Source organism: Melozone crissalis, unplaced genomic scaffold (assembly GCF_028551555.1).
Source record: "Melozone crissalis strain CALT ecotype California unplaced genomic scaffold, PUWL_Pcris_2 ptg000013l_1, whole genome shotgun sequence".
NCBI classification, from domain to species: Eukaryota; Metazoa; Chordata; class Aves; order Passeriformes; family Passerellidae; genus Melozone; species Melozone crissalis.
Window position 1 is genome coordinate 40,372,696 of NW_026535791.1, and position 12,673 is coordinate 40,385,368.

General features: G+C 40.9%; 1 protein-coding gene across 1 annotated transcript in view; it reads right to left on the reverse strand.

The window, feature by feature from the left end:
• NALF1 (NALCN channel auxiliary factor 1) overlaps positions 1–11,678 on the reverse strand; it is a 434,847-nt gene extending 423,169 nt beyond the window's left edge. The window contains exon 1 of the mRNA XM_054271678.1: positions 10,860–11,678. Within this exon, the coding sequence (XP_054127653.1) occupies positions 10,860–11,678 (819 nt within the window). The remainder of the gene's footprint in view (positions 1–10,859) is intronic.
• Positions 11,679–12,673: the final 995 nt, after the last annotated feature.

Genomic DNA, 12,673 nt, shown 5'->3' on the forward strand with positions numbered 1-12,673 from the left:
AGACAATCAAGACCAAATACAACAACAAAGGGGAGAAAACCATCAATCCAACAACAATAACAAATTAGTAATGTCAGTCAAAGACAGGAAAATCAGCATTTAAAGCAGTCTGAATATTGTTTTTTGTAGCAAGGTGTGTAAAACAAATCTGTCTGAGTCAAACTGTCCTTCTGAATTCATATATTTGAGTTTTAAAAATATGATGTTCCTCCTCTCAAAACAGCATTACACTCAAGTAAAGCCATTTATTTCAATGGAGTGAGTCTGGTTTATGTTGTTGTGGATTGCTGACTAAAGAAATTTGGTCTATATTTACAAATGAAAATAAAATAATATTTTCAATTCATATCTGTCGTACAGACACTGGCTTGCAGTACATTTTTTATGCTCTGGTCCCAGGAATTAATCTCAATACCTAAATTTTATAAAGCTGTTGTTACATAAATGATTTAATTTCATTAAATTCATTGTGAGGTTGCAACAAAAAATGTGCATTTATAAGGTTCAGCTTTAACAATTATGAGATTTAAATAGAGACAAAAGAAACCATAATGCACTTCTAACTGAATTGGAATATAAAACAGGAAGCCTCATTTCCTGAACTCCAGTGCTATACTATATCTTGTTAGCTAAACTCAGCTTATAATAGGGGTCATTTCCCCAAGGATTGTTACATCATAAAGCAGAAATGAAAAAAAAAAAAACCAGTAAAAATACAAAAATTGTTTTTGTTTTCAGTATAATTTGGGTAATATTTCAAACGTAGCTTGTTCAGAAAATCCTATTTCTTCATAATACTGGACCAAGTTCTGTCAGGTTCTCTGTAGAAATATTACATCAAGACTTTGACTCCAGAGCAGAACAGGACTGGAAATGAACATCTCTCATCTCTGGATGCATGAAGAATTTTAAAAGTCATCCCAGGGGACCTTGGCTATGTTTTTGACTTGCTTCCCTTTTTAAGTGCAGAACCTCAAGCCAGTGGAATCTAATCCTCATATATCCTCAGCCCTGGCCCTGCTCCAGGGCAGAGCTTCTGAGTTCCAGGCAGGCAGCACATGCTGGGGCATCCCCACTCACAGGATGCTGTGAGCTTCCCATACTTGCTCCCTTCTGCAGTAAGAAAACCTTGCTTGCAATACACCCAGGCTCTCATTAAAGCACTGTACCACAATATTTACAGCTTGAACATAGTATGAAAGGAAAAATATTAGAGAATGGGTTTATACCTCTAGAGGTACAAAATTTGCCATATCTCAAAACAGATGCATTTGGGGTACTTTACTAAATAATAAAAAAGGCAAGTAAATGAGGTTCTGATGACATGGATCTTTTCCCACTGGTTACACTGATTTCCTGGCTTTAACAGGGCTAGAATCAGTACAGACACATTCCACTGGGAAACCACCAGAAACTTGCTGAAGGACTTTAGTAACAATCAGTGTTCTAAATAGATGTTACAGTAATACTTCTCTTTAATCCCTTCAGAGATTTTAATCTTTACCAAAGCATGGATTTGGGACTCCTTGTAGATGTTTTAATTATAAAGATTACAATTTACAAACATAAGTTTATTGCTATAGTTTTGATAATATATGCTGGAACTTATATTTCACTTATATTTAAAAATAATTTACTTTTGAAGCGTGATGTGCTGTACCAGACATCACCATAATCAGTTGCATAGTGAGTTGCAAGTCGTTCAATACACAGGAATTTTCACTTCCAGCTATGAAGTATGTCTTCATTATCCTAAAGCCCTTCTATACAGAAATCCAGTTTCAACAAATATAGATGAAGGCAATGTTAAGAGTAGTCATACAAAATTTGCATGTAATTTTTGTGGGTACATTTTCAAATATATATACTTGCTTTATTTATTCTCAGTATAAATAGCCTAAAAACAAATTGGACTTTTCATTTGCCATTTAGTTGTTGTTCTACAAGCTGAGTTTTATTTTGAAGAACATCTGTTCTTTAATCCAGTGTATGTGTATACAAAAATTTGTCTCAGCAGAGATGATTTTAGTGCCTTTGAAAATGTAACTTTACCAGTGAAAAAATACCCCTCTAAATGAAGTTATACTAGTAAAATATTGTACATTCTTGATGCATGAGGACAACAAATCAACTAATATGAGTTAAGAATATACATTCCAAACTAGCAAAAGTTTTTCCATCTGGTAGACTGTTAATCTTGAAAAATAAGTTTACATTAATAAATGCTTATATTTTTCATCTAGCATTTAGTCATCTATTTACTATATACAGAGGTCTCTGAGATATGTAATTAACTTAATAGATTTTAAAGTATTTAAGACTTGCTCAAGGTCTCCCTTGAAATCCAAGTATTTATATAAATAAATGAGTCTCATACATATATTTGTTTTTTTTTAGGAAGAACTTGTAAGTGTAACCCCCTAAATACAGAAAGCAAGCTAACCAATGTAGAGCAATGATTAGCAAATCATCAATCAGCAAGCTCTAGAAACTCTCTTATTCTCCTAAAAGAATGAATAAAATGAGAAAAATATTTTTTCAAAGTATCTCATCTTTTTCCCATCTGCTTAATAAAGAATGCCCTCTGATTCTGGATTGTTAATACTTTAAAATGTAATAAAGATACTTCATTATGATGCTTAACGGGGATGAAGTCTGTTGACAGGCCCAAGATACCATTTACATAAGTGTTCAGGCAAATTGAAGGCAACATCTAATCTAACATGCAGAGGATCAACAAGAATTAAACATGTATTTAAAAAGCACTCTAGATATCATACTTCCTCCATGGAAAATATCTCCTAAAAGCTGCAACACATTGCACATTCCAAAATGCAAACATAATACAATTTCTTTTTTTTTCCCCTCCCTTTTAAAAATTTTATAATGGATATATTTGAAAATATAATACCTTAATAATGAAATAACCTAAATCAAAAACTTTTAAAATTCATTAAAATGACAATATCATATACCAAAAGTAAAAATTTGGACCTTTTGTTTTTATTTGTTATCTGTCTGGTACCATTTCCTACTAATTTTGCTGAAGTCATTTAAAACATCCACAATGACTTCCAAGCTGTTGAGAACTTCTAAAAACGTAGACTGAAACATACTGTTTGCTGGTAGCTTCAGATGATCTTTACTGTTGTTTTTAATCATGAGGTTTTCTTCTAAAGATGAAGCATCTGAATCAACTCTCAGAATCAATAGATATTAAAGGTGAACATTTCCATCAGGCTCTCAAACACAGCTCAGAGGACCAAAATATATTAATGAATAACTGCTGAAGTTTGTCACTTCAGCATTTATCATCACCATTCATCCCAACAACTTTGTTGCATTCAATCAGTGCTTCGAAGGGTCATAACAGATTGTTCCATAAAGGCTTGAGGCCAATCCTACATCAGGCACAGCTTTCAAACACATCTATCAGTTTTTTAAAAGGAGAGGAGGCGAGATGAGATGAAGGGTGGGAGAGTATCAAGCATTGATCAGCTTCACTTCAGAGTCACTTACATTATGCCCTATTATTTTTGTCATTATGGACTGGGAGCTAGTTGGATATAGCTCTTCGGTGTGCATGTTCTGAAGGAGAAATTCACATATTTCATATACCTACCCTGTTTGCAAACAAGGTCAATTCCCAAATCCAAAAGGAAATCTAGTCTTTATTTTTAACATAACTCCAAATTAATCAAATCTCTCTGCAAGCCAGAATATGTTTCCAGTGCCTCACTACATTTCTATTCATCTAACTGATTGATGTTTTAAAGGAAATCAAGCTCACAGACATTCTCACTTGGAGATGTTTGCTCTACACTTCTGACAAGAGAAAAGTACAGTGAAAGTACTTAGAAAAGTACAGTATGCTTACTGTAGCAAAGTGGCATAAATGTGTTTCTTGACAGAGGGAGTTTGGGCAGTCTTGGGAGTTTCCTCTGATTCGGACTAAGGGAAGCAATTCTCATACATAGACACTCCACTCCCCCAAAAAATCCACCCTCCTTGTAAAGTGAGAAGGGAGAATAAAATAAAAAATCTCTAGCAGATCTACCTGCAAAAATGTCTATTAAGAAGATGACTTACAATTGTTATTGTCAGGTTTCTCAACAGAAATAACAACTGGAAAAGTCATATGTAGAAGATTTTGGTTTTCTCTCAAAAAAAAAGTGATGAAAATGCACTTATGTCATAGAAGGCTCTTTCCCATTCTCATCCCTAAGAAGCAGATTACATAGCTCACAGATTCTTCAGCAACAGAATATAGATATCCTAGCAGTGAAACAGAGTTGTGATTTCACTAGGTTGTTGTAGGACAGCACAAGTAGTAGGACTTTACAAATTTTTTCAGAGTTAAATTTTGCATATGAACATAATTTCATCCAAACTTAATTTTTATACCAAAATCACTTTGTTAGAATTCATCTGACTTTTGAAGTCAACAGTGGGTGGGAGTGTTTATATCTGATATAAAATGACAGTTTGTCCTCTTTAGAGACAATAGACATAAGTATTTTAGAGCATAATCCATCTGCCCTATTTTAGATATCCACTTCATTGTGAACTGACTTAGACTCTAGAATTACCTATGTATCTCCACTGACTACAAAGAGAATCTAAGCTTTTATATTTTTTGTGAATATCCATAATGGATATCTAGCTTTTTTGCTCCTTTTTGTCATATGGACTACTTTATTTTTCTGTTTTCTGAGGTGTTATGACTGATATTTATCAAAAAGTAATATTTAAGAATTCAGCTTTTAAGTTACTTTTTCCCTTTTAGGCAATTCACAGATCTAAATACACTATGGATCTTAGTGCAAGACTGAAGTTATAAATGACTAAGTATAGACCAAACGATTTTTAGGCAGGATAAGTGATAGAACTATAATTTGCATTTTGATTACCTTTCCCAGAAGAACCTGAAATGAAGAAGCAAGGCTGTCACAGTCCCTGCAAGGTGCATGCGAAGCATGCTGCTTGAGGTAAAGAGAACAAGTGAACAAACTGAAATTGAGGGCAGAGCCATGAGGCCCCAAACAATGGGACATTAATACACTGAAACATTAAATGGTGGTTACTGGATTAGGGTGGAATGCACTTCAACTACTCTGTGCTAGTAATCTGCAGTCCTTTTTTTCCTAACTCAGGAATGCTGTACCCATTGACACTATGAATGGGATGAGTACCTTGATGATCAACTAGATGCAAACTTTTAAAAGTTATGTGGGGTTAATGCACTTCTGGAAAGAATACCCTGGGGAATTTCTCTTTTAGGAGTGAAGAAATCTGACCCTGAGCCAGTAAAGCATTTAAGCAATTGAATAACCACAAGCATGTGCATAGTCTTCCCTGAGTGCAGTGCCATTCACCTAGCTCAAAACAGGAGACTGAGACTGACTGCTGGATCGGGATTCTAGGCCAAAATACAAATCCCTTAGCACATAGTCAGTGTTGCTTCTTGAATTATACCAATACTACAAGAAGTGTATACTAAATTCATCCACATATTTTCTTAAATTAGTTTTGAAAAATAATTCAACATTTACTTTTCTAAAAATCACCTGAACAAATAACACCAAAACCTGTAAAACTGTGCAAACATCAATTTACAGGCACATTAATTTCACCAAAGTGAATTTTATACCAAAATTTTTAAAAAGTGTAAACATTTAAGTATTATGTATTTTTTTTAAGTACAGCATAGTATTCATTTTTAAAAAAGCTTTAAAAGAATAATTCTATTTCAAGAGATTCAGAAAAGGCACTAGTTCAGTAATTAATGTGGGGATTTTTTTTGTTTGTATTAGACCACAAGTACAGATCTTCAAGGTTTAATTTGTATGGGTTTCTGCTGATTAGTTTAGATATCACTCTTTCATAGAACTATCATTGTATAAATATGTGATTAAGATGTGCAACTGAAATATCTAACTGTGGCAGATGCTGCTCTGTGTGATCTTTTGTAACTGAAGGGTTCTTTTATCATTTGAGCTTTTGGGTTTGTATTTCTCATCTGCTCTTTTCTGCCAGCTTAATGGAGATTTTAAATCAAAACCTAATTAGACTACATATGCTGTTTAGGAAAAAGTTCTTAGGAAAGTAATGATTCATATAGGCTTTGATATTTCCAGATAACATCTAAGAAGAAATGTGACTTTAATTGTTTTAAATAACTTCCAATCACCCCCTTATTCAAGTAAAAGTAGTTGAGCACAGTTCTGTGATCAAAAGTTTCTTGAGTAAGAGAAATACCAACTCTATACTTCTATCAACTATATCGTCTGCACTTAGTGATGAAAGCCTTTATTGACACACATTTTTCAACCAAGTAGTATTATACATCAGGTATTCTATGACATATTTTTGATACCAATACCAAAATCCTCAAATCAGAAGTTATCAAATTATATTTAATTCCTGAAAACCACAAAACTGTGTGTACATGATGACCACCTAGAATGTCAGCCAAAGTTCCCTTTTTAGTAATGTTGATATAAGAATAGTTGGTATCTTTTTATTTTTTCTCTTTGATATTCTAGGAAGGAAAATTAATTATTTTAATGTTATTTTAAATGTAAGCATTTAATTGAATTATACATTTCAATATTTTAAGTAGTGATAAGAAAGGCCACATTTTAAACACTCTCAACTTGCACTAGGTTAAGGAAATCTGTGTCAAAAATGATGACTGATATCTTGTTCAAACACTAATAAACACATTTGTCAGGAAAACCCTGGCCTCTGACACTTAATCACAAAGATGTAAGCTCCACCTTTAAAAAAATAGAAAAGGAAAATATTAAAAATCTTTACATTTTTATGTCCTACTTAGGTATTTGACCCAGTTCTTAATCAGAAGTAGCCAGAATTTTCTTCTATTCCACAGAGTGATTGCCGGCTGCCTTAACAATAAAAGCTTGAGCATTTCCCCTGATAGAAGGCTGACAAGTCATAATGAGGAACTGTGTCTTCCAACGTCAGGCCAATGCAGTTTGTGTTAATTATCTGAATACTGTGCTGTGACACGCTGCATATAAAAATTATTTTCTGGAAACTAAGAAATGATATATATTTGCAAGACAAATCCTTTCAAAAATAACCACAAATTTATAACAGGCAATAACAAGATTTCATAAGCATTTTTTAAAAATCTGAATTCAATTTTAAACAGAAAAGCAGAAGTGTAAATCCAGATTTCCAGTTACTCTCCTACTTTAGTGATTCAATAAAGCTACAGAAATTTGTTTCATCATCTAGTTGAATATGTAATAAATTCAAATATTTCTCTTATGTTTACTGTTTAGCCATTACCAATATGTGACTATCAAGACAATACATAAGGGAACAATATATAGAGACATCAGACTTTAAGAAGAGTTTATAAGAAATAAGTTGGAGACAGATTTATAGTGAGGCAACACTTATATCCCAAGCTTCTAAACAACACAAAAAGTCTACTGACATACAAACAATATAAAAGGCATATGCATATTCATTGATACCACGAAAAATAGTTGTTTTCTAAATGTTAAAAATTGTCAGCATTTTCTACAAAATTTTCAAAAACCCCATGCAATTCTATAGAAGTTTGATAGTAAGACCTTAATTACAGGACAGTACACTTAAGAAAAACAAACAAAAAAAACCTGAGTATACTCTTATATTAAAACTGAAACTCACCACATAGAATAGCTAAATATGATCTGTAAGTCAAACAACTCCTGTCTACAAAATTCTGCAATATAAAGCAATCACTTTAAAATATTCTTCAGAGACCAGGAGACTTGTAGTGGAAGACAGAATATTTTGAAAGTATAGTTCATCTTCTTTTGGTTTGAGGTAAAAGAATGAAAACATAAAGTCTGAAGTTTATACTCGTGCATCAAAGGCATTTGTGATATGTTCTATCTGTTATCACCAGAAGTTCTTTCTGGAAAGGCAAAACTTGCTGAGAAACCCACCATAACCTTTACACTTTACTGTGAGAAACCAACTGAGTTGAGGATGGTGTATGGTGTTGGGGTGAGTTGGGGAAGGGGGAAGCAACACCTAATTGCAAGTTTATGCTTGACTGCTATAAAGAGTAAATTTTATTATTGTTTATAATCAGCTATAATTGGTCAGCTGGATGAAAATATCTCTTTTTCTGTGAACAAAGCTGCCCTCCAAGAATGCTAAAGACATCTTAAATATAAATAGACTAGTTAACAAGCCTTTCATTGTATTGAGGCAAGACTTACATACATGGTTATTGAGTAAAGGCAGTATTTTTAGAACTTTGTTTAAAAGAAAAAGCAGGTCACCATATAAACCATGGCACCCACCAAATAATGTGTACCTAAACCACACATATGTCAAGTTATTTTCTATTCTGATGCTTTACCTAAGAATTAGCTAAATAGCCAGCATGCAAAAAAAAAAAAAAAATTACTTACACACACACCAGAAAAATTAAAAAAAAAAAAAAAAAAAAAAAAACCACCAAATTCTGAGTTTTATAAACTAAATATTGCAACAGTCACAAAGTATTCGAGTTTCAAGTTTCACCTCTTCACTCTCCAGGTCAGCCCATGCGCAAGCACATGAATGCACGCGTCAGACCGCTGGACGTGCCATCCACTTGGCTCTCGCAAGTATCCACACGAATCAAAAGGCTCCAGAGGGACCCAGAAACACCAAACCAGGGCACGGGGGCAGAGAGAGGCACCTCCTCCGCCTGACCTCGGGCTGTGCGTGCGCTGCCTTGCAGAACCTTGGACAGCGGCCCCCTGGCCCTCCTCGCAGCGCAGCCCAACCCAGCCCAGCCCAGCCCAGCCCCGTGCTCACCCCACCGCGCTCCCCACCCGCACTGGATGGGCACCTGCACTGCCCACCAGATTCCCTGGAGAAACGGAAAACAGACTACGTTGCACCCATGGTCTGTTTTGTTTTTTTTTTTTCTTTCCCCTTCTGAAATATATTTCATTTTTAACACAGATTGGTTGGCCAAATTCTCAAAACATAAAGCAATATCATGTGGCATTCAGAACCGCAGAAATGCAGGTCACTGGCTTTTGTCTAGTTCATTAAAGTTTCACACAATCATTTTTAATGTCAACAACCTTTTCTCTATCATTAAAAAAGTATTTCTCCTCGTTGGGTATGTGAAGGGAAAATCGCTAAACAGCATAAATTTGCTGTTGTGTTCATTTCCAAAACCTTTTACACCCTGATATTCCGTAGAGCAACTGAGGACTTTGTGGCAAAGTCAAACTAAACTGTGATACAAAAAATCACTTAGGAATGAAAATGCTGATCATTTGGCATCATGGAATAGTAGGTCAATTTCTAATTATAGAGCTACCAAAATGACAGAGATTTCCTTACAGCAACAGAGATCTATTTACATTGGATACCCTTTTTTACTCATCCAATTCACTCTGGAAATAAAATATGTTTACATTATCAGTAACTGAGTACATAGCATATATGCAATGAGTGTGTACACACACAGTTCGCAGTCTAAAAACAGTTGAGTCAACACTTCTGGTGATTCTACCTTACTTTTGTCAGGTTTAGAGAAAAAATAAATACAGCAACTTTCCTACCTTTTTCCAATTACATAGCAGGTTGTTTCAGCTTCTGGAGGGACTCTGGATCCATTTTTGTGACAAATATATGCCCAAATTATACTAAGTGATTGGTGAATGGGACTGTTTAGGCATAGGCTGTTACCATTAAATGATTTCAGAAGGCCCTGCTGAAGTTACAGAGCACAGAGGTACTGCCAGGCCTCCTATTTAGAGCAGTGATTCACGTGCATGGTTGTATTCCACAGCTAAAGCAGAATTTGGTTCAGACTGGTTAGTGCTACAGTAGCTGAGATAATCTAGTTCAGGGCAGAGATATTCACCTCCTACCAAGTACTCAAAAAGGAAGAAAAGCATGCAGTTAGCTATTTTAGGCTCTGAGGACAACTCTTTTCTTCTGCCCTGTCTTGAGAGATAGGCCAACTAATCTTGTGCAAAACTACAGAGCAGGCAACATGTACAAGAGCCAAAGTGGGACCCTCTGCCTTCTAGCAAAGGAAAAGAAAAGCCTCTGGATCTCTCTGAGCCGTCACCAGTGGCACCAAGGGAAACAGCCGCGGCTTATCAAAACGCTGTCACCATCACTTCCCAACCAAGGGCCACTGCGGTGCCCGCCAACACACACTCTCGTGCTCCTGCTTTCCCCAGCTCCGCAGAGTTTGGCAGAGCGCCTGCAAACACTGTCCCGCTCCCAAGGAGGCCCGGCGCCGCACCGCTCTGCCACCGTCCAGCATCGCCAGCCCCGGGCCAAGCGCCCGGCGGAACCTACCGGAGCCCCGGGGCGCGCCCCCGGCCCGCGGCGGGAGAGCCGCCCGTGCGCGGGCACCGCGGCCGCCGCACACCCGGGGCCGGCGGCCAGGGCAGCGCCGTCGGGCAGCCCCGACCGCGGGGGCCGCTCCGAGTCCCGCTCATTGTCATGCAGACCCTGTCGCTGCCTGCCGCCAAGTCGCATCCCAGCTCGCTGGAAGCCGGCAGCCGAGCCGGAGCCAATCGCATATTCATGAGGAGGGGGAAATCCAGCGCTACGCTCCCAGAGGACCGAGGATCACTTCTTTTTGCGTTTTCTCAAGCTTCCCCCTCTCTCTTCCTCTGTTTTAACAACGCGCTAAGGGGGGCATCCCGGCCGATGCCCTCCGCAGCATCGCCCGCACCGTGAGCACCGTGACCGCCGGCGCCAGGGGCACAGAGCGGAGCAGGCACAACAGGGTCCACGGCAGCCACAACAGCCGAGGGAGGCACGCCAGCCCGACAGCCAGGGACAGGAAACACAGCAGGGGCTCCTACCTTACAATCCTCAGGACACGATTTCACCGAGTACTCATCCGACTGTAAATATTTCTGGAGCATAACCTCAAACTCTTCGTATTTCTCCTGAGCGTGCTGGTCGTAGCGCTGGTAAGCCTGGACGCACTGGCTGCAGGAGCCTTCCCCCTTCAGCACCACATCCAGACTGCAGTTCAAAGTGTCCGGATTGGACAACCCGGCGAACAACTCCCAAAGTGTGTAGGAATTACAAAAGGAAAGGTAAAAATCCGTCAGGTCCCAGCCGGGCGCCGGGCTCTGCCCCGTGCCCCGCGGCCGCCCCGACCCCCCTCGCCGCTGGCACACCGCCTCCGCGTCGCCCACGCTGAAGCACTGCCCGGACGAGGAGCCCGGGGGGGGGCACGTCTCCGGGGGCCTGGCGGTGGAGTTTCCCAGGAAAGCAGCCTTGCCGTGCCGGGGCTCGGTGCCGTTGGTGCGGCCGCCGCGGCCGCCGCCGCCGCTGCTGCCGGGGGAGGGCGGGAGGGAGGGCGAGGGGGGGGCGAGGAGCCGGGGCGCGGGGGGCGCCGGCTCCCCCATGCCCGCCAGCAGCTCCGGCTCCGCGGGCTCCGGCTTCTCGGGCGGCGGCTGCTCCTTCTCTCCGGTCCCCGTGAATTTGGCCTCGGCGCAGAACCACAAGTGATCAGAGAGCAGGACCGTGAAAAACAAGAGCGATGCCAGGGACAGTCGCCATTTCTGAGCCCTCTCCGAATCCGTGAAGGGTTTCTCGTTCTCCCGGGGTGCGAACCAGATTTTTAAGCCGTCATCATGCTGCCGACTACACATCCAAGCACCCCTGGTCATATTTTGGGAACGCACAGCCCTGGCCGACTCCACCGTGAGGGCTCCTTTGCCAGTGTCACCACAATATGCATTGACTTAAAAGATTGGGGGGATTTTCTTGCCTGCCTTCCCTTCTCTCGCTCGCTTGCTCTCCCTCTCTCTCTCTTCCACTCTCCCCCTTCTCTCTTTCTTCCTCTTTTTTTTCTTTCTTTCTCTTTTTCTTTCTTTCTTTCTTCTTTCTTCTTTTTCTTCCTCCGAGATATTGTTGGTTTTCGCCGGTGGCTCTGCCTTGGTCTCACAACACGAAACAGCCCCAGTGCATCCAACGCGGAGTGCCGTGGAGAAGATAAGAGCAATAACGCAGAGAGAGGAGGAGGAGGAGGGAGAGGAGATGGTGGTGGTGGTGGCGGTGGTGATGGTGGTGGTGGTGGTGATAGTTGGTGGTGGCGGGGCTGCGCGACTGGTCCTTTCCCCCTCTCACCCAGGCATGGTCAGATCGCAGCTCCCCATCTCCCTCCTGAGAAAAGCCCACTGCGCCCGGACAACCGCATGCCGCGTCCCCCGCTGCCGACGGACGGCTACGGGAGGGCTCCTCGCCTCCTCTTCCTCCCTGCCGCCGCTGCTCCTCTCGCTCAGCCCCGAGCCGCGGCACAGATGCCTGCACCGCTGTCTCAGTCTCTTCTCTCCCCGCTCCGCTCTAACTGGAGAGACGCTGCTGCAGGGCTCCCGGAGCGCTGCCGAGGATGCTGAAGAGGAGGAGGAGGAAGAGGAAGAGGAGGAGGAGGCTGCCGGGGCCGCCGCCGCTGCTGGTGACAATGGGCTGCGGCTGCCGCCGCTGCTGCCGCCGGGCGCGGTGTCCCCGGGCGCACGGGGCGGAACTGCCTGGCTGGGGGCCCCCGATGGGCACAGGCATCTTGGGCCCCTGGGCTAAGTTGCCGCCATCTTCGTCCTGGAGAAACACTTTTTTGGGGGGAGCTCTGCCTTTTGCGTCATCTCCTCCCGCGCCGAGATCGCTC